The 20,698-nt window shown below is 32.8% G+C and overlaps 1 protein-coding gene across 1 annotated transcript in view; it reads right to left on the bottom strand.

Annotated features, from left to right (window-relative positions):
- Positions 1-19,300, bottom strand: part of LOC117119119 (probable phospholipid-transporting ATPase IF) — a gene marked incomplete in the record, with an annotated part of 62,403 nt that extends 43,103 nt beyond the window's left edge. Inside the window, 8 exon segments of the mRNA XM_033263932.1 lie at positions 2,009-2,073; positions 2,963-3,117; positions 5,812-5,940; positions 7,044-7,151; positions 7,955-8,035; positions 11,244-11,333; positions 13,551-13,670; positions 19,066-19,300. Of these exon segments, the coding sequence (XP_033119823.1) occupies positions 2,009-2,073; positions 2,963-3,117; positions 5,812-5,940; positions 7,044-7,151; positions 7,955-8,035; positions 11,244-11,333; positions 13,551-13,670; positions 19,066-19,101 (784 nt within the window).
- Positions 19,301-20,698: the final 1,398 nt, after the last annotated feature.

Below are 20,698 nucleotides of genomic sequence, written 5' to 3'. Positions count from 1 at the left end.
ATTGTTGATATTTTAAAAAGTATAATAATGACTGATAATTGATTTATTTGAAATAGGCCTACTATTCTACTCTCTTCATATAAAAAAAATTTGGAAATCACATAAATTCAGGATTCGATGCCGAATTACTGTATAATGCCTTGTCTTCCTGTCTCTTATACACATCTAGATGTGTATAAGAGACAGTGTTTATCGGGCCCACTTTTCAAAACGGGCCCGACCGTCTGGGCCTGATCGTCTGTCACCCGTTTTTTCGGTGTACGGTAAGAATGGCCCCGGAAAAAATGGCCCCGGTAAAAATGGCCCCAAATGACAGGTAGGTAAAAAAATTTGTCAGGGTCATACATGAACTAACTCTGGTATGATTCCAATTAATTTCCAATATTTATAGCTCTGTAATTCCTGTAAACCGGAAGAAATATATCTGTGATTCGCACACCAAACCTTGCGATCTTTTGGTTATAAAAAACACCTTTATGTACGTCCTATTTTGGTAAACTTTTAGTATGTTGTTTTACATATAATTAAGTTTATATTTAGATCATAAAACGTTTTGTTGCAATTTTGTCCAGTCAAATCTGTATTTCCGGTGGACTAACTGTATAAAAAAACTGGTTTTTGAAACTTAAGTTGTGAATAAATGTATATTATAGTCTGAAAGGTACCAGCATGATAAATTAAAATTATGATTATTATACTTTTATGTCTTAGTTTTATGTATTGAAAATTTTAAATAAAACAGAATATAAAATATATTATCGTCATTTTTTTTTCAAGTTTCCAATGTAGTATTAGTGGTTTTTAATGATACTGAATATATAAACCATTTCAAATTTAAAGTCCATTATATGGCTAACGGCTGTCTTTCAGTACAGCCATTTCTCACATTAAGTCTCCTGGGTGATATAAATACAAACTGCACCATTAAGGGAGCTCTTACTAGCCTGTTAGTCATATATTTACACATTTTTCACCATAAATACTTTCATAGCAGTCATTAGATTTCGTGCATTCTGTATTTATCTTTTATCATGGAGGTGTGTGTGGATTTTAAAGTCACAATGATCCAAAAGTCGGTTGTGATTCTTCTCAATCAATGTTTGTATTGGCCGTGCTCGTAGACACAATTTAATCTCATGACATGACTCCTAGCATCAATGAACCACACCCAATTGCACTATTGTTGCCTATAAGTGTACATTTATAGTCATTCTTTTATTCTAATATTTAATTACATATACAATATATTATAGTTCCATTATTAAATATCTATTTATAATAACTTAATAATAGGTGGAAACATTTTGCTTGTGTCCTAGTGCAAGGCACTTTATCTACACTGCTTCAGTCTAGCCAGCCATATCAATGGGTACCAGCAAATTGCTGGGAGTAACTTAGCGTCCCTCCCAGGGGGATTAAACCCTTATCCATTTCACACAACAGAAACTGAGGATAAATCTCCAGGCCTATGGGGCCTGTGGCTTGGCAAGGATTCAATATTAATATTGACGTATTACATTATCACTATTATTACAGTATCGTTCCAATGAAGAGTGAGCATCATGATCAATTTGATGGTACTACACAAACTTCTAATGAGGGCATAGGTCATCATCGTAATGCATGTCCAGGATAATTGTATGCAGACAAATCGAACTATATGCTATTGTTTTCCCTAAGAGCAATTTAGAGTATGCTTTACTTCCCACGGCAATCATCTACATAGGAGGTCAATGAATTATGATGGAGGTTCTAATAATGGATGAAGATCGTTAATTACACGATGCGATTAACACACAACTGGATGACCTATGTATCAAACCTCAAAATGGACAGACTCCTGGCAGGTCTGAGTAAAATCGGATTAGTTTGATGAATATTATATTCCAATGTATTAATTATTCAAATTCAATTCTATTGGTAATTGACAATTTTATAACCATCATATTAGAATGATATTACAAGGCATATAGCTTAGAATAAAACATGAAAATTTATTTAAACTTACCAAAAATATATTGTACATTTTTTAACCTGGCACCTCTAAGTAGCACATTTTCTGGACTTAACGGACTGAAAAAAAATGATTTGAATATTAATTTTGTTTAAAAACAATGATGTTGTATTACACATTATTGCTCACATGTAACTATACAACAATGAAACAATCACAAGAACTGAATGTCCCAGTTTTATTATAAAAGAATAAATATAGTTAAACATGATTATCAAAACAAAAAACTTGATAAACATACTTCACAAATAGCAATTTATTTTGAGATCTTCCAGAGAGCCATTTAAATATTATAAAGTATGTCCCTGTTTAGATTCTCTGCAGATATTATTCTCCTGAAGATGATTGAAGCAACTCAATCGAAACATCAAGACATTCTCAACAAGACAACAGTTCTTTTCAGAACTATCTATGTAGTGTACCGCAAGCATTCAATATATTATTACTTTGCTATGCACACTTTTAAACAATATTAAAGTATGCTACTGTACAGTATATAATTATTAACCTTTGTATGACACAAGTAATTGCTACTGTATATTACAACAACAAATGTTCTATTGAAGAATGAAAGTCAACCGTACTATAAGTAATTACTACACTAGACAGATTCTTATTTATTTGAATAACTTCCTTTGGTTTTTATGTATATTTAAATGATAATATCAAGGTTTCATTTTTCAATTGGTTTAGAATAGGATTGTGCTATAAATGTATACTAAAGTATATCAACTAGGAGTGGAGTTGAATAGCTTGGTGTTCAAGATGTTTGCCTTTCAATCCCTGGGTCATGGGTTCAATTCCTTTGACATCAGTACTCTTTCTCAAACAATTCCACTACCTAAATTTCAGTATGAGATTTTAACAAGGCATCTGGGCCCTGTGGAAGACTAAACTAGGTATAGTAAATGAACAGGCTACCCTGTATAAAGAATTAAAAAGACTTACTAAACAGATTCTTGGCCGCTGGAATCAAAAGTTTTCATTCGCCCTATGAACTTGTACAGGTCTGTGTGGGGTTGCTCACACTCAATAAACCCTCTGAACGATTCCAGACTCTCTACGTCTTGCAGAATCGCAGTAATAGGAAGAGAACGATGCATCTGAACATAGAACATAAGTATTTATAAGTTTTCCAATCTAATACTGTTGTATTTTGTGCAAATGAGAAAAAAGTAAACTTAATAAAGATGGTATAAATATGAATTAAATCCTTGATGAGCTACATGGCTCACATGGGCTGGAGCTTTATCCCCAGTTTCAGGCAGTGTGAAGTGAATGAGTATGATGCTTCCCCATGGGTGGGACACTGGTCCACCGCAGGTTACTCCCAGCAATTTGCTAGTACCATTGATATAGCTGGGACCAACTGAAGCAATATAGCTAAAGTGCCTTGCTCAAAATGCACAGTGAAGGGTTGAACCATAACCTTGATGTTGGGAAATCAAATCATTTCCACTGCGCCAAACTGCCTTCACAATAAAGATGTAAATGCTCGAAGAACTCATTTTTAGCTAGCATACCCTGCAATTTACCCTACGGTCCGCCACTGCATCTGAATCCCCCTCCTCTGTACTAAGGTTTACAAAATTAAATATATATAACAGAGCAGAACAGGTAAAGAAAATAAACATAGATAATTTGTTAATTAGGAATACAATTGAAGAAATATTTTAGACTAATATAATTTGATACCACACAATAGTTGCCATGACGCAATCAGTAAGAATCCCTGATTGGACAGTTCAATCAGCATCACTGAAATTTCAAAATCTGAAAGATGTTGGTGATAGCATAAATCGATTTTATAAAAAAAAAACCAAACAAATAAGGTTTATACAATTATTTTATATAACAGAGAAGAACAGGTAAAGAAAATAAACATAGATAATTTGGTAATTAACGATACAATTAAAGAGATACCGCATAATAAAATTTGATACCGCACAACAGTTGCCATGACGACTGATATACAATGGCTTTCAAAAATGCTACAATGACGGAGATGAGTAAAGAGTAGACTATCAAGTTACATCAAACGTTTTTCAACAGCATCTTCAAAAAGGTAATTGACAATAAATAAACGCTAAAGCAAGTTTGATGGTACTGTAGATGCCTATTGACGCAGTACACGATGGAGGAATAAGTTTAAACATACAATATTCATCCATGTGTATACTGACATAAAAGATGCCTGTTCACGTTTTTACACTAGTAGTATTAAAGGTGCCCAGTTATTTTGAACTAATAGATACCCATTCACATCAGTAGGCCTACACTTAATACGACAACTGTTGTTAATGATACGCTGTATTCAGTATTTATTGGAACTCACATTAGGGACATTGGCACACACATGCACGGTGGTGTGTCCATACATAATACAATCAAGTAATAATTATACAAAGAACAAAATTAAAATGAAATACAAAGCTAACAACAACTGATTGGCATGAAAAAAGAACATTACAGTCAAAATTATAAGGGTCAAAATAACAATAAGTAATGATACCTGTATGTTTATTATCATTACTAATAATCATAAATTATTGTAAATAATAATAAATAATTAAAACTTGTAACTCTAGATGCCTCTTGTACATGGTAACTACTTTATAAGATATGGGACACTTAATAATGCCCATTTATAGTATTAGTACACAACAACTGTTCATGATTCAAATATAGATGCTAGTTTACATGGTAAACTGAATATTGTAGGATATCTGTTTCCATGGTATACTTATAAATGATGTCAGTAAATAATAGAATTCTACATCCCATATTAAGATGCTTGTTTTCACAGTAAACAATTATACTATAATATAATTGTACATTAATAATAAAATAGCTATTCATATGGTATAAAATGCTATGTTTTATACTACGGTACACTTTGTATGTTACAAAAAGCCTTGTTTGCAAGGTACATTAATACATGATGCTTTTTTATATGGTACTCACAATAACAAAAATGTTAATTTATAATCAAACCTCCAAAAGCAGTGGTCGTAAATCACAATTTGAGGTCATCTAACTACGGTCAAACCGTAAAGTTTAACTATCTTCACATGCATAAGGAAGACCGACTGGCAATTTTCATTGCTAAACTGTATATTACCACTTGTTATACAGTATCTTTGTTTTCTGTTTTGATCCAAATGTTGTAAAAACAAACAGCATTAAAGTCAACTTGATATAATATTTAAAATTATTTGTAATACATTATAAAATCCAAACTATATGTGATGCCATTCCAGGAGAAAAAAAAATTATGAATACAATTTTTATTGCAGACAAGCACCTTGCGACAATGTCTGTACAGACTATTCTACACAGGTTTAATTTAAAACTAATGTAGATACGAGTTTTAAATGACAAATGACCAATATATTTAATGTTATATCAATATCAAATGTCAATATACTAATGAATACGATCTTTGATTTCTATAAACTACTAGAATTTAGATGAATCATCTTAGTACAGATAATGAAATTTGAGTTGTAAATAAAGGTGGCCACATTTTCATCTTCCAATATGTATTGTTCTATAAACTCTGGCCCGCAATTTTTTCTATGTACTCAAGATTATTATTGTAAATATTGAACAACTTATATTTCTTTAAAATGTAATCAGGGTAAAATTTGCACATGTTTTTTGTATAATAGAATACTGCAAAATTTGGGGTGTCTTAAAAATGGGAGGTTTGACTGACATAATAAAATGGCAAATATTGAGAAAAATTATAAAATGCCAAATAAGGGCAAAATTATGAAGCTTCTAGAGAGGCTTACCTTTAGGTTTGTTTCTCCATCTAAATTTGCCGTAGTAACATAGCATTCTCCCTCAGGATTTTCGGAAGACAGCACGACCATATCACAGGGAAATTCCTGATTTGTTTTACAGCGAACGATATCACCAACCTAGAAACAAAAAATTAAAAAAATCAACCAATACTACGACAAAAAAAACAAACAATAAGTCGGTTTGATATTAGTGATAATCTGATGTCTGTATGATTATTAACAGTCTATTTATAGAATAATTATGATTATGATTATTATATTAAATACATTTATTTGATTGAATTTCATTCCATATTAAGAAAAATGTAAAATACCGTATGCCTCAATAGAAAGCTTCTGGTATTTTTTTTGTGCAGTACATTTAATATATTATATTATTTTTATCATAATATTATGAATCTATCCTTTTAACAGCTAACTAGTGCCAAAGCATTGTTAATATTATTGATAATTTTTATTTTATTTCATTTATTTATTATGGGTAACTTGTGTCAAAGCATTGTTATCCTCCAGGGCCCAGCAATCAGATACAACAAAACAGGCCCGTATCCAGGGGGGTTATTATGGTTCAGGATAACCCCCCTTTTCTAGCGGACATCCTCTTTTTTGGCAAATCCCCCTCTTCAAATTTCCAAAATAAGTCTTCCAACCCAACTAATGCACTGCAGACCCACCCAGACAGACGTTTTCAAACATATCTGCTTTTATAGCATTATTTAGACCCATAAAGCAAAAAAATCCTCTTGCTTTGGGGGTTTCGGCGACCCCACCAGGGCTTCGACCGTGGACCTCACGCCCAGAAAATCCCCCACCCCCCCTTGGAAGAACCTGGCTACGGGCCTGCAAAATACGGTCAAACGACAAAAGTAACAAAAAAAAAAAGTACAAAGACAATCAATAAAGGGCATAGAAATTTCTATACCCTTTATTGTCTTCGCACTTCTTTTTTTTAATCTGTCATTTGATCATATTTTATTGCATGTGTTGTTGGGCCCTTGAGGATTAACAATGCTTTTGGCACAAGTTACCAGAATAAATAAATAAAATAAAATAAAATTATCAATAATAATCAGACAACTAGAATAGTAATAATAATGATGATAATAAAAATAACACTAAATAACAAAAACAAATGTTACTATTAAATATGACAACAGTATTACAATAATAATACATTTGATAACGTATATCATGTTACTTAATAATTTACTGTATCATACCCGAATATCCATTGATCGAACATCAACAATTGAGCCATCACGTATCACTCTCATTGGTCGATTGTTTACTTCAAAATCTGCTTGATGCCTTAACCAATCTTCATAGCCCTGAAAGGTCAAAATACTTTAAAATAAAATCCTTCATAAGATATCAACTGTGACGATTATTTTCATCATATTTATTATTTCTTTCATAAACGGAGCTAATGTCGCAGTGCTATCAAACGCTACATGCAGGGATTTTTTTCTCTATGCAAATTGTATGTTTCACTTCGGACTTGCAGTAATATTGATTTTTTTGATAAGCCATGTATCTCTACTATTTATTTCACAGTAATGTTTAGTTTATGTATCTGCATCTTATATTGTTTTGATTGACTGATTTTTGTTTTTGTTATCAAAAAAACTGTATGTTCGATACAACCAATGGAATTTAATAGAATTTCACTTCCTTGAGTATTAAATAAACACCGTACGAAAGTACGTCATTTTATTTTTATTGTATAGCGCTACAGTAGTCTGAAGCAAGAGATACCTTAATTTTACAATATTTAATGAATAAGCGCCCACAACCAAGAAACAACCCCACCAGAGCCTCATTTGAAATTTTCAACACATTCTATTAAATGTTTTACTCCAGTAGAATTACATTTATTTCTAACCTGGTTGGGAAAGAAACGTCTTTATAATCACGCAATAACAAATTTTGACAGTAATTATTTGTTGTAGTTCCACATTTACGGTGAAATTAAGGGGCGTTTATTCAAGTATGCATATCCATTTTCCACCAAAATAAATAAACGCCTCCCTCAAATAAACATCCCCACAAAAAGCCTTCTTGACAATAAACACCCTAGGGGAAGGGGGTTATTTGAATAAATATGGTATTTAATAATTGAGAGGAAACTTACCTGTTTTACCCCAGTTACTGTGATGACAAATACCAACGGAAGGACGCTTGTAATTGGGCTTACTGGACTATCTATAATAAACTATATAAAAAAAGAAGTAAATAGTATTGTTAATAATGCACTAGAGCAATGTAAAGCACATCAGACAATACATTACACTATAATTACCGTAATACAGTATATGAAGTCGTAATGATCGTCGTTGTTACTGTCACACTGTCATCTGCCCACTCACCAAAATTATTATTATATATCACTCTCAGTACAATTTGAATACCACATTTATCAATGGTAAGCACAAAATACATAATATGTCATAGTAGAATATCATTATTCCTGTTATTTAGTAAAAATTATTGTTTAATATTTCACAATATACAGCACCTTCATCATTTGTCATTACATTCCTCTGCTTTAAATTACAATATATTGTATAATTAATTTAAAAAAAAAAATAAATGCTACAGAGAAAATAAAATTATGTAATATTATTCAAGATTCCAATAAAATAAAATTTAATTTGATAGAGAAAGTAACTGAAAATTCAATATCTGTCTATTAAATATTTTAGGCTTGGTCACTGTTAGTAGATGCAATGCAGCTATACTGTAGAATTATTGTAGTTGTAATTAGAATAATAGCATTCGCATCAATCAATGCCTGTATATTACTGTGAACCAAGCTAATAAGATACAGTACTACTTGTACATTAGCTGAATAGCCTATAAACAATTCAAAATAGCTTGGATAAGAGATGATTGAAGCTGAGATTAGTTTATGGAAAATAATGTCAATCAATTGACCCTGTACAGTAGGTCGTTTCAAGACAAAAAATAAAAAAAGAGGAAGTGATTTTGTTTGCTTATTTTTTTTATGCACTATGACGTTTTATGTTTATCTTTTAAATTTTGACTTTCATTTTATTACTGTAGAATCAGAATGCTATAGTATTTGTAAACTACAGTGTACTATCTGAAGTCAAGCCTTCATTTGCTTTTCAATGAAACTGTTTGAACAGATAGTACCATAGTCTTTGGAATCATATATTTGTTATGCAAATACTGGCTTAGTTTTATATGGGATACAGGATGTTGATGGATCAAAACCACACATAGCACCATATACAGTAGTCATAAAACGCTGGTACAATATCGTATTGTAATACAACACATTATTTTAACATTTTTAATGGAATATAGGCCAATATTTAAAAAATAATAATCATTTAGTGAGGGATGTCATCAATTAATTAAAAAATTTACATTTTTTTTGTGCTTCTTCACATAATAAAAAATATCAAGTGCAATGAAATACTGTACTGTATTCCACCATCTACACCACAGGTAGGCAAAGTGTGACCCGACAGCAATATTTTTGCGGGATGCAAAAATGAATTGAAAATCGTGTTTGTGGCCCGCCAAGCAAACATGGCTGGGAAACACCTTGATTTTATGACCCGACACCGATCATCTGTCAAAAGTAATATTAAAACTGGGAATAAAGGGGTATCAAAGCAATGCTTGGAGGTTTCTGAAAGCACACTGGAAAATCAAAGTTTGGCTGCGGCCCTCGGGTTTAAATCAAAAATTCACTTTGGCCCTCCGACCGATTTTTATGTCCACCCCTCATCTACACAGTATTAGCTGTATTTCTATTAGCATTTTCTTAAAAGTCACCAGTCTCTTCCATTTATTTGTAGACATGGATTCACTATCAATTCGTTGCCCACATCATAAACTAACACAATGAATGCCATGGACAATGTGTTAGTTCATAAAAACAAAATGAGCATCAAAGCACACACTGTTGTCGTTACAGACTTTTTGTGTGGTAAAGAATGAAAAATTGCTTGACAACCAATACAAGCTTATTTCGATTTCACAAACTAACACAATCTACTTTGATTGTGTTAGTTCGTGATCATGATGATTATATGTACACACACATTCAATTATGTACAGCACTGCATATTTTAAAGAAAGCAAACAATTACTGTACAGTAGGTCTGCATATAATTTTAACAAAAAAAAAATATTAAGCTTAATTTTAGAAACTATTCATTTTATGATATGAAATATACTGTACAAATTAAATGAAAGTTATTATATACTGTACACAATAGGTCCACTGTAAATAATATTGTAAAGTACCGGGAAACAATTATAGTTTAACTTGATATTAGAAGTTATTCATTTTTAATATGACATGAAATATACAGATTAAATTAAAGATATTTCTTTAGATAAATCATACATATAGTACAGTAACTAGAAATTGCAAATTGCAAGTGAAATGTTGCGAAGTACAATTGCATAAAATGTTCTTCGAACAAAATTATTTATGCGAGTCAAGTGAAAATAATGAATAATAAAAATATAACAAGTAATATGAGCACGACCCATTGTCTATATTAGAACAGCGTTGGTATCGTGTACAATAATAGTGTTTTGCTGCAGTGACATCTCTCTGCTGGCAAATCGCTGCTGCTGGCGATGACTCGCTGCTGGCGAATCGATCTGCGCATGTGTATAAAATGGTATTTATTTCCGAAAACACTATGCCAGTCTACAACAAGCGTCGCCTAAATGTAATAATTAGCACGTTGAAATAGGCTAGTAAATAAGTTAAACTGGGTTCGTAAATAATATTGGCCTCAAAATATTGTAGCTGAGACATGAGCCGATTAAACGTAGAAATAGGAAACCTAGAAATATAGTAAAAACGCTGAATAGTACTCCAGCGTCGCGACATGCGGACATTGGTATGAGTAGGATAGTCTACAAACGTCGCCTAAAGTAATTGATTTTACCCGGCAGAACGAAAGAAGGAAACTCCGCTTTTCAGTTGTCTTAGGCCATTTTTTTTTGACAAACAATGACCTTTCAGAGGTCAAATTGCTGTCAAGAATATGAATTGGCTGCTTCGCAGCAATAAAAAACATATAGTAGATAAGTACACTACCCTATTCTGACTAGTATGTCATTGCGATTGGTTGCAGCAATGGCAACACACAATCTCAATTCAAAATCATGTGTGAAAGCTCACCAATTGCTGATAAGTAATCAATATCGCAATTGTTACCCATTGACAGGCACATTGGACAAGATCAGTCAACACAGGCCTAGCCCATTCAAATATAAAGTATTTTTGTGTCTGATTTGGCGAATGTGCTTGTTGATTGTGATTGGGATCAGATTTGGATTACCACCGATTACTGTACATTGCAACTGATCGCAATGGATTTTAGTGTGAATAGGGTTCAACAAAAAAACACTTTATTATACTTTACCTGCAGTAAGGCAACGATTAAGAAGTAGAAATTTGCGATTCTCCTGAATTGTTCAAATAGATTCTTTGGTAGAAAATTAATTAAGGTGTACTGGAAAAGAAAAAAAAAATGGTTATTTCAATAAACATACTGTTCATGGAGGAAAAGGTCATGAGATACAGTGTGAGGCCTTTTATAGTGTGAGAGGAGTAGTGTCGAAACATTTGAAAATGGAATATTTATTATTTCAACAATATCTTGTGGGGGTGGCCCATATAGCCAGAGGTATTCTCCTTGCACTACATAAATATAGCTCATGTGTGATTCAAATATTACTATCCCCAGTTAAACGGAAAACTTACTATTCAGTAAGTAGCGGAAGTAGGCAGAAGAATGAATTAACATCAACATCTCAATCAGTTTCGTAATGCCTATGCGCTCTCATGCGGCGATCCGCAGGTGCCCCAAAGGGGCCCATACCTGTAGGGTTCTCGATCTAGAACCTTGACCCAAAAGAGCTTTATACATAACAGCAAAATGTCTATCTGACATTGTAAATTTGTCAAAATGGAGATAAAAGGAAAATTATTTTCAAATTTTAAGTCTGTGAGTGCCATTTTCAGCTAACTAGAGGTACCATAATAATGGTAAAATTTCTTACCTCAGCCCCACCATGGTGGACTGAGGTGGTATAGCACCTCCATTTGTAAAAGTCCCTCTTTGGCTCCCTACCCCCTTTTTTACTGAAAATTATTAGGGACTTAAAACTACCATTTACCAAAATCCGGTGTCGGTTGAACTATATTGCGACTACGCAAACCTACCAAATTAAACTTGTACGGTTCCCAATGGTGAATAAGACTGCGGTTTCTGTTCGCGATCCCTACTGTTTGTGGCTATGTATCAACGGTAGGTTTAGCATGACGGTTAGAATAAAATCGTGTGAAAAATTATGCTACTTTGATACAGGACGGGGCAGGGACTTTAACTACCAATTTTACCTAAGTATTTCCCACACTTGCGCTACCAAGTCCTCAAAAATACACCTGTAAATGCGGCACCTACCTGTACAGAAATATTTAAGAGTGAGACCCCCGGGGATTTATACCACGCCTTTTGGCGATATTATTACTGCGGCTAATGGATTGAAAATATAGTCGCAGCATTTGCGATTCTGTGGTCTACTGTCAATGTTCATAATATTTATCTTCTGTTGAGAGTGTTTGTTTACTTGTTTACTTACTCCAACACCAAAATCAATCATGCATATGTATGCTTCACAAACATTACTGGTGTGCAAGTTCAGATTGGGTGTGGTTAGGATGTGAGGTATCAAAGTTCAGGTTGGGTGTGGTATACATTAGGATAATAACTTTGTAATCTGAACACAGATTTCATGTGTTTGATGATGTGTTAAGTTAGATCACAGGTGGACAAAGTGCAGACCGACAAGTGATTTTTTGCAGCCCGCGAAAATGAATTAAAAACCCTAAGTGTGCGGTCAACCAAACATTTTTGACTAGAAAACACCTTGCTTTTTACTGCCCGACATCGATCATCTGTAAATAGTATTGTTAAAACAGAGAATAAAGTAGTATAAAAGCAGTGCATGAAGGTTTTGAGAAGCACACTGTAAACATCAAAGTTTGGGTGTGGCCCTCAGGTTAAAAATCCAAAACTCACTTTGGCCCTCCAACCGATTTTTATGCCCACAACTGATTTAGATTGAGGTTGCTATACTATCAAAGCTAAAAATTAATTAAACTTCTATTTAAAATATTATATGAATTAACTATCACTGTCATGGTTGAAGCGTCCTTGTCGCAACCCTGTTTAACACCATTTCTACCACCACCACCACACAGTGGACACGATAAGAAGACTATCACAGTATCAACAGCTATTAGAATTATTAACCAACAATACTGTAATAACCACACCAGGATTATAAAAAAAAATCAAATATTTTAGCATTTACCATAATAAAATTTAAAAAAAAATAATCATAATAAATAATAAAAAAATATTATTCATTCTAACAAAACAAATTGATATAAATATAACTTTAATAATTAATAATAATAATGTAACAAATAATTAATGATAACAACAACAACAATAATGATGTAGTATTTATAAATAATTAAACAATAAAAATGAAACTATAGTGATATACTATTAAAAAACAATACAAAATAAATCAACAATTATATAATACAGTAAATAATAATAATAATAATAATAATAATAACAATTTAAAAATAATAATATACAGTATTTAGAAATATGTACTGTAAATACTAAGAGTAATTTCATGAACAATCGTACCTTGGATGATTTAACTGTATTATCAGGAAATTTTTGTGGAATGAAGACAAATCCCTCAACTGGTAGTTTATTGCCCACCAATACTGTTCTATTTTCGGGAACATCTCTTTTTCTTATGCCCTGTGTTAAAAAAAAACAGAATTGCCATTATTTCGGCCTACTGTATATCTATTATAGTATAAAGTTAACATACTCAAAAGCTTGTTCACTATAGATAAAAAAAAATTATTAAAATGATATAATATATTGTCAGAGAAGAAGTAAAGTACGGGATAAAAAAAAATAATATAATAACATAATGGAGTTTGTGATGTGGAAAAATGAAAATGCAGAAAATAGACCAAACCTAGAGCATAAAAGAAGAGTCTATACACAAAGAAAACATGACAACATAAGCGCCTTTCAGGTAGACGTTGCCGCAATATTGCAGTAAGCATGCCGGCATAATAATCAGTCTCCTTTCACACAGCACCTTTGTTACAGCAATGTTGCGGTAATCTTACACTTTTCTATCTGAGAGGGTCCTATAGAATGGTGTAATATTGGCGGTTTAAATACCACCGCACAGTTGTTTTCAACTTTAACCTATGTCATTCCTGATGATGACATAATTAATGTCGAAATATTGAATCCCAACACGATGGCGTGTATTTCAATACTTGGAGTATGTATTATACTTTCTTAACCTTGTTTGTTTATGCATAAATGCACACGCCGGCTTGATTGCTGCAATATCGAGTTGACCCTTTCAGAGCAAACCAGTAACCGTTATCGCAATATTGCAGCAATATTACTAGGGCGCATGGTGGCCTAAAGTAAGCCAGTATATTGGCGCATCAACCCTTTCAGACAGAAGCCCATGCAGGCGTGCTTACCGCAATATTCCGGTATTGCAAATCTGTTTGAAAGGGGCTATATACTGTACTAGTTATGTACAGTATGAAGGCAAAGTCAAAATTTTGAAAGTGGAATACCATGTTCCAAGGTTTTTTCTTTCTTTTCAGAATCAAGTGAGAGTGTGTTTTATGAAGGAAATAAAAAAAGGAAACAAAGAGGCTACAGTATTGATCAGTTTAGTTCAGGAAATAATTTTAATATCTAACAACTACAGGAAATTTTACAGATGCATGAAGGGGTGGCAGTTCAGACACTGGGTTACTATTGACGTACATACAGTACAGTGAATACCAAGCACATTCCTGGATGATAAGTATAAGGCTTAGAGAGTGGAGTTTTTTGTCACAGGGAAAAGCTCATGATTGATTGAAAAATGATTCACATGTATTCACTAAGTGCTGCGACAGTAGGCCACAGTTCTGCCCTAAAAGACACCTCCAATTATAGGCCACTTATTCTATGATCTCAAGTTACATAACTTGTACAATAATCTACTGTACTGTATTCTAAAGAGACCAAATCTGCTAAAGACAATGAAAACCCCAGTCCCAAACGTGGTTAATTGTAGGGAAAACTTGTGAGGCGTACAGTACAGTATATTTACCTATCAGTTGTTTGAAAAATTTCTTTAGTGGTTGGATTGTATTTGCAATATATAATATTTGCCAATTGTGGTCAAGTTGTAGGACACTTCAATTCCAACCAGGGGTAATTTCTGAAACACTTTATTTTTCATATTAAAGGAGATAATCTGCGAGTGTCACAATAAATTGTCCCAACTGGGATTTATTCCAAAGACAGTCTAGACTTCTGTGGGCTATCCTTGGTGTTTACACCGAATAAATCCAATCCAATCCCGTTCCAAATTCAAATCCAATTAACTGACTTTTCACATGCTTTTGGGAAAATCAGTTGCTTTTTAATCAGATTCAAATTATATACTCTGGTCGCTGAAAACAAAGAACTCTCAAAACACTTGCTTTAAGTCATTGAAAATTATTTTGGTTTATCCATGACTTAATGAAAATTTATCAACTTAGTATGTAAGAAGCAATTTTTAAAAGCAATTTAATTCTCAAAAATTTTACTTAAAATTCTTATTTTTATATCTTATTTTCTATTCTTCTTTTTATTTTTTGGCATATCAAGTACATTTTTTAACAGTTTTATTATGTTTTCACCAGATATTATTAGAATGAAAACATATTTCCTTTGCCACAAAAAAAAAAAAAAAAAAAAAAAAAAAAAAACCATAAAAAGAAGTAGTATTCACTCCTTAATTACATTAAAATTATTCAAACCATATTGTGCATCAATGCATCATTAATCATATTAATCAACATATTAAATCCCTATTGTCAACAAATACAATTATTGAACTGTACAATTACAATTCTACAGGTACGTCAAATATGCCCGGTATCATTGTATAGACTAATTTTATTATTATATACATGCAGATTTAGTCACTTAAAAGTGTAGTACAGTACCAGTGTTTTTCCTGTGAATGACTATAAAACAATATTGTCAAATAAAAAGAAACGATATCATCAGACGGTGTGACAGCTTTTGTTTTTAAACTGATCTAGGCACTAGCTACAGCTATCATACATGTAAATGACAACTAGTATACTTTCGTATAAACACACACTGCTGTACTGTAGTCTTACTTTCATGTACTTTCAGTCACTCGCCGAGTCTCTATTCTCTAAAAACTCATCTTTAATTATTACAGCTCAGCAGATACAGTAGAAGAGAAATGATAAGTCTCTACATTCTTGTAAAGAACATCTAACTTTTAAACCAGGGGTGGCACCACGATTTGCCTGACAGGGGGGTCTGAAGTTCCCAAGCTCGTAAGTGGGCGTTGCTCAGGATCTCTTGTTAGTGGTTCAAAACTATGAAAATTTGGGATTTCAAAGGTTTATTTGATTGATTTTACTAAATTCAACTAAAATATTTAAAATTTTTTGTTCCCTCCCTGACGACTTGCTTATTCTTCCCAACAGGGACCAGCTCTACACAACGCCTTGGCCCATCCCCCACCGCCACCAACACCCGCTGGCGCCACTTTTACTTTCAAAATTAAACATGTTTAATTAAACAGTACTTTAGGCGATTAATATTATCTTTTTAAAATTTGTATAATTTTTAATTGCAAAAGAATGGCCTTTAGAATACATTGTGCAATAATGTAAAAGTGAAATTAGTACAGTACAGTAAAATAATATTTTTAAATTTCATTAATACTTTTTTCATTTTTTAACTTTTAGCTACTGTTAGACTGATTATATTGTAAATACTATAATTCATGAAGAAAATTTGTTTTTGATACTGTATGTTGTTTTTGTACAAAAGTTTATCTGTAAATTTGATTAATTATAATCTTTTACTTGGTTTAAATTTAACATTCCTAGTTATACTGGCACCAAGAACTTAATTCATGTTCCATTTGGCTGAACTGATGTAACAAAGGGAGGTTTACTGTATTCCAAAGATTAGCAGGTTACATTAATAATTTAAGTTGTTCAGATGAAATTGATAATTTTGTTGTAGAACTGATTTTTCTTAGATATACATATCATATTCGACAAAAAACTTGAAAGTGGTTAATGAGATACAGAATTTGAATATTTAAAAACTGGAGAAAAAGGGGGGAACCACCCATTTTTCCAACTTTCCCCCAGTTTTTCAATAATCAAAAATCTATATCTCACTAAACTCAAATGCTATACTGTGTCTTAGAAAAATTAATTCTACAAAATATAAAAAATGTTTTTTCCTCTGGAGCCTGGCTTTAAGCCTTAAGTAATGAAGACAGTTCAATGTAAGATTGTGCCATTTGTTTTGTTTCCTTGTATAGGCTTTTTCTCCTGCCTGTTATTAGTAGAGGCTTCTATCTCTGTTGATTGTGGATTGCATGAAATAAAATAAAAAAAGTTTTAAATGTGAGGATGAGAGTGTGAGCTAAACTGCAAGGACTTTTACTACCAAGTTCAACTCAATTAAATGGAAACAGAATACTATTTAATTGTGAAAATTATCAATATATGTAATTTGCCTCTGCCATCTTCACAGCTTTCTTAATTGATTATATTGATTAATATTTCTATCAGCGGCTTGATCTGTAGTTAGCATCCATTAGCAGACACAGTTGGAAAAATTTTCCAATTGCATTAAAAGAATTTTGTTGTAAAGAATAGCACAATATACCCGAGCTGCAGCACTGTTCTGTACTAAACTACTGTAGTGTTATTGGCTTAGTGCATAACCGTAGAACTAGTTTAGTAGACTTCAGCATTGAGTTTTAGACTTAGTGCATACTGTAGTTAATGTGTAGCGCTGGTGAAGTAGGCTTTGCAGTGCCACGTTTTAGGCTTACTGTACAGTAGTGTAAACTGTACCGCTGGAGCAGTTTACTGTAGGCTTCAGTGAACACTATGGGCATCTTAGACATAATAGTGGATCCTATTTGTGGTACTGTAGTCTTTAGCACTGTATAGTTAATTGTATCAGGCTATGGTGGATAATGTAGGTCTGCAGCCCTCTCGCCAGGACGTTTTTATAGAGTGGCGGAATTTTAGAAAATTTAAAGGGTGGCGCGCAAAAATTTAAAGGGCGGACACATTTTTGGTATTACTATAGTTATAAGTACACTGTAATTAGTCATACAGTAGGTTATTTAAAAGACAATTTAAAAAAAGAAGAGGGCAAATAACCAAAAAGGGAAAAGTTTGTGAGTGGCATGCCCAAAACATAGAACAGAGAAAAGTACTGTAGGCCCCTACATGAAACTGTATAATTAATTGTGTCAGGCTGTATAATTAATTGTGTCAGGCTGTATAATTAATTGTGTCAGGCATTTTAGCCCCCCAGCTGAAACATTTGCTAAAGTTGCCATATATATACTGTACAAATTGCATTATTTATTATAATTCGCATACAACTGTTCTTTGCAATGTTGGTTATTCATTGTCATATATTTTAACTGCTTTTTTGATTACAGTATAATTCCAGGCCCGTAGCCAGGTCCTTCTAAAGGGGGGGGGGGGGGGGGTGTTTCCTGGTTTCCTGTCGAAGTAAAGTTCAGAATTTCTTACGATTCATACGACTGTTAAGTTGGACAAAAACAGCCGTGTCTTGATCGTGCTGGGCCGCATACAAAATAAGCTGGTAACGATTCTTACGACAAGTTGAATTTTTTAAGCTCAAACGGCAAAGCCTCTCCTAACGTCGTCACATGCATGTTACGTCAAGTTGAATTTTTCTTTGCGATGATGTCCAGATATGCGTAGTTATACAGAAAACACGATTTAAATGTCAAAATTAAAAAGTTCAGGTTGTTTAATATAAACAGGAATTTAAATTAAGAATGAAATACACTTGAAAAAACTGTTCATTAAATTAGCAGAAAAAATTCCAACTGGCAATACAGGGGTAGGCCAATATATTTTATTTATTTATTTATATTATAATGTTTTATATATTATTTTTATATTATATAAGTTTTTATTGTATTTTTTGTAATTAATTAAATCTAATTGCAATCCTCATTCTTGACCACCTTTGTGAGTGGCTAGGCTACGATCTACAATAATAGCAAGGTACTTCTACTTACTAAAGTATATGTAATCCACCTGTAGATTGAAGCCATGATTTGTGTATTTCTCCTGACATTTAAATCTTAAATTTTAACTGTTATAAAATCACAAGAATCATTGACGTAAACCTAACCTCCTCGCGTGGACTAAATACTAGCGTAACTACACTCAACAGACTTGTTGTCGGGCAGTCGATCGAATAAACGTTGCCGCTTGGACTTTGCACAGCTTTTACTTCCGGCTTTGAAAGCCACACTAAGCAGTGAGCTCAACGCCTATATTTAGCCAAATGGCAACCGATAGCGGTACATTTAAGCCATGCTCCTGAGAAAAAATGGTCCTACAAAAACTGATTTTTTTTTTTAAGAAACAAAAAGCATATTGACGAAAAACTCCGAGCGGTTAATTTAATAAGATACAGAGGGTGACTCGAAGTTTTTTTTTTTTTTTTTTTTTTTTTTTTTTTTTTTTTTTTTTTGTAAAAAATAACTTTAAAATCAGCCGCCATAGTAGGTAATAACTTGGTCTGCCTCGCGATACTATGAACAACACCCATCTTGTAGTAGCTGATTACTTTTTATGTAGGCCTAATAGAATATAAAAAATATATAAAAACAATTTTACATCAGGGACAAGACTAGGTATTCATAATTATACATTTATATTTATTAATAAAGGGGTATCATTTTTGTACCAACGCCAAGATAGGCCTACGTTTTATATTGTTCTGGAAAGTGATACTGAGATAATATATGCCCGTGATGCCTTCTACATGTCCTCATTCATTTTTATACGTTCAATTTACAGGTGTGAATGACAAACGTATTGGGGTTGGGGCAGGAGACGAAACAGTGATCACAGGCCCGTAGCCAGGTCATTTCAAGGGGGGTTCTCTGGGCGTGGGGTTCTCTGGGCGTGGGGTTCAGGACACTGAATAAGGCCCTGGTGGGGTCGGGGTCTATATAATGTTATAAAAGCAGTTATGTTTTTTAAAAAGGTCTATGTAATAAAAGGTGGTATATAATAAAATTTGAAAATATTTTCTGAGAATTGGCATGTTTTAATCACACCGAAAGACAAAAAAAAAAACACCTCATCGCATAATCAATATCAATACACTCAACACATTTATTATTATAAAACAAAACAAGCTATTATATAGGCCTATAAAGTAATTTACAAAGATTTACTACAACTGACAGGGCCATCCGAAATTAAGTCAGAGCCCAAAATATAGCATCATATTGAAAACGTCATCTGACATCATGGGAACCTAAACTTTAATTACAATTATTTGTTTACTAGGCCTAATTCGAAATTATTGTTTTTAAGACTTTAACCTAATACAAACTGCTGATTAATAATAGCTGAGATTTGATGCACATTTCAAAATTAATAATCGTTTTTAGTATCTTACTGAATATTTATTGTCTACCATATGAATTATATGAATCTTTAGAAATACAATTTCTACAATATTAATCTTGTTTTTATATAGATAAATGTTCGATAAATACTACGGTATCTTTCATAAAATAAACGAAATTCAGCGCGTCTATTTTCATTCCAATCAATGGCGTTTGTAAACATGTGCACTGACGTCATCGTCGAATTCCTGGACTTTCGACGGCAAAGCTGTACGGTACTGCC

The sequence above is a fragment of the Anneissia japonica genome, unplaced genomic scaffold (genome assembly GCF_011630105.1).
Source record: "Anneissia japonica isolate Jap-2015-1 unplaced genomic scaffold, ASM1163010v1 scaffold1792_len1028045_cov167, whole genome shotgun sequence".
Classification (NCBI taxonomy): domain Eukaryota; kingdom Metazoa; phylum Echinodermata; class Crinoidea; order Comatulida; family Comatulidae; genus Anneissia; species Anneissia japonica.
Note: the sequence above shows the minus strand (reverse complement) of the source record. Positions and strands in the feature narration are given on the sequence as shown.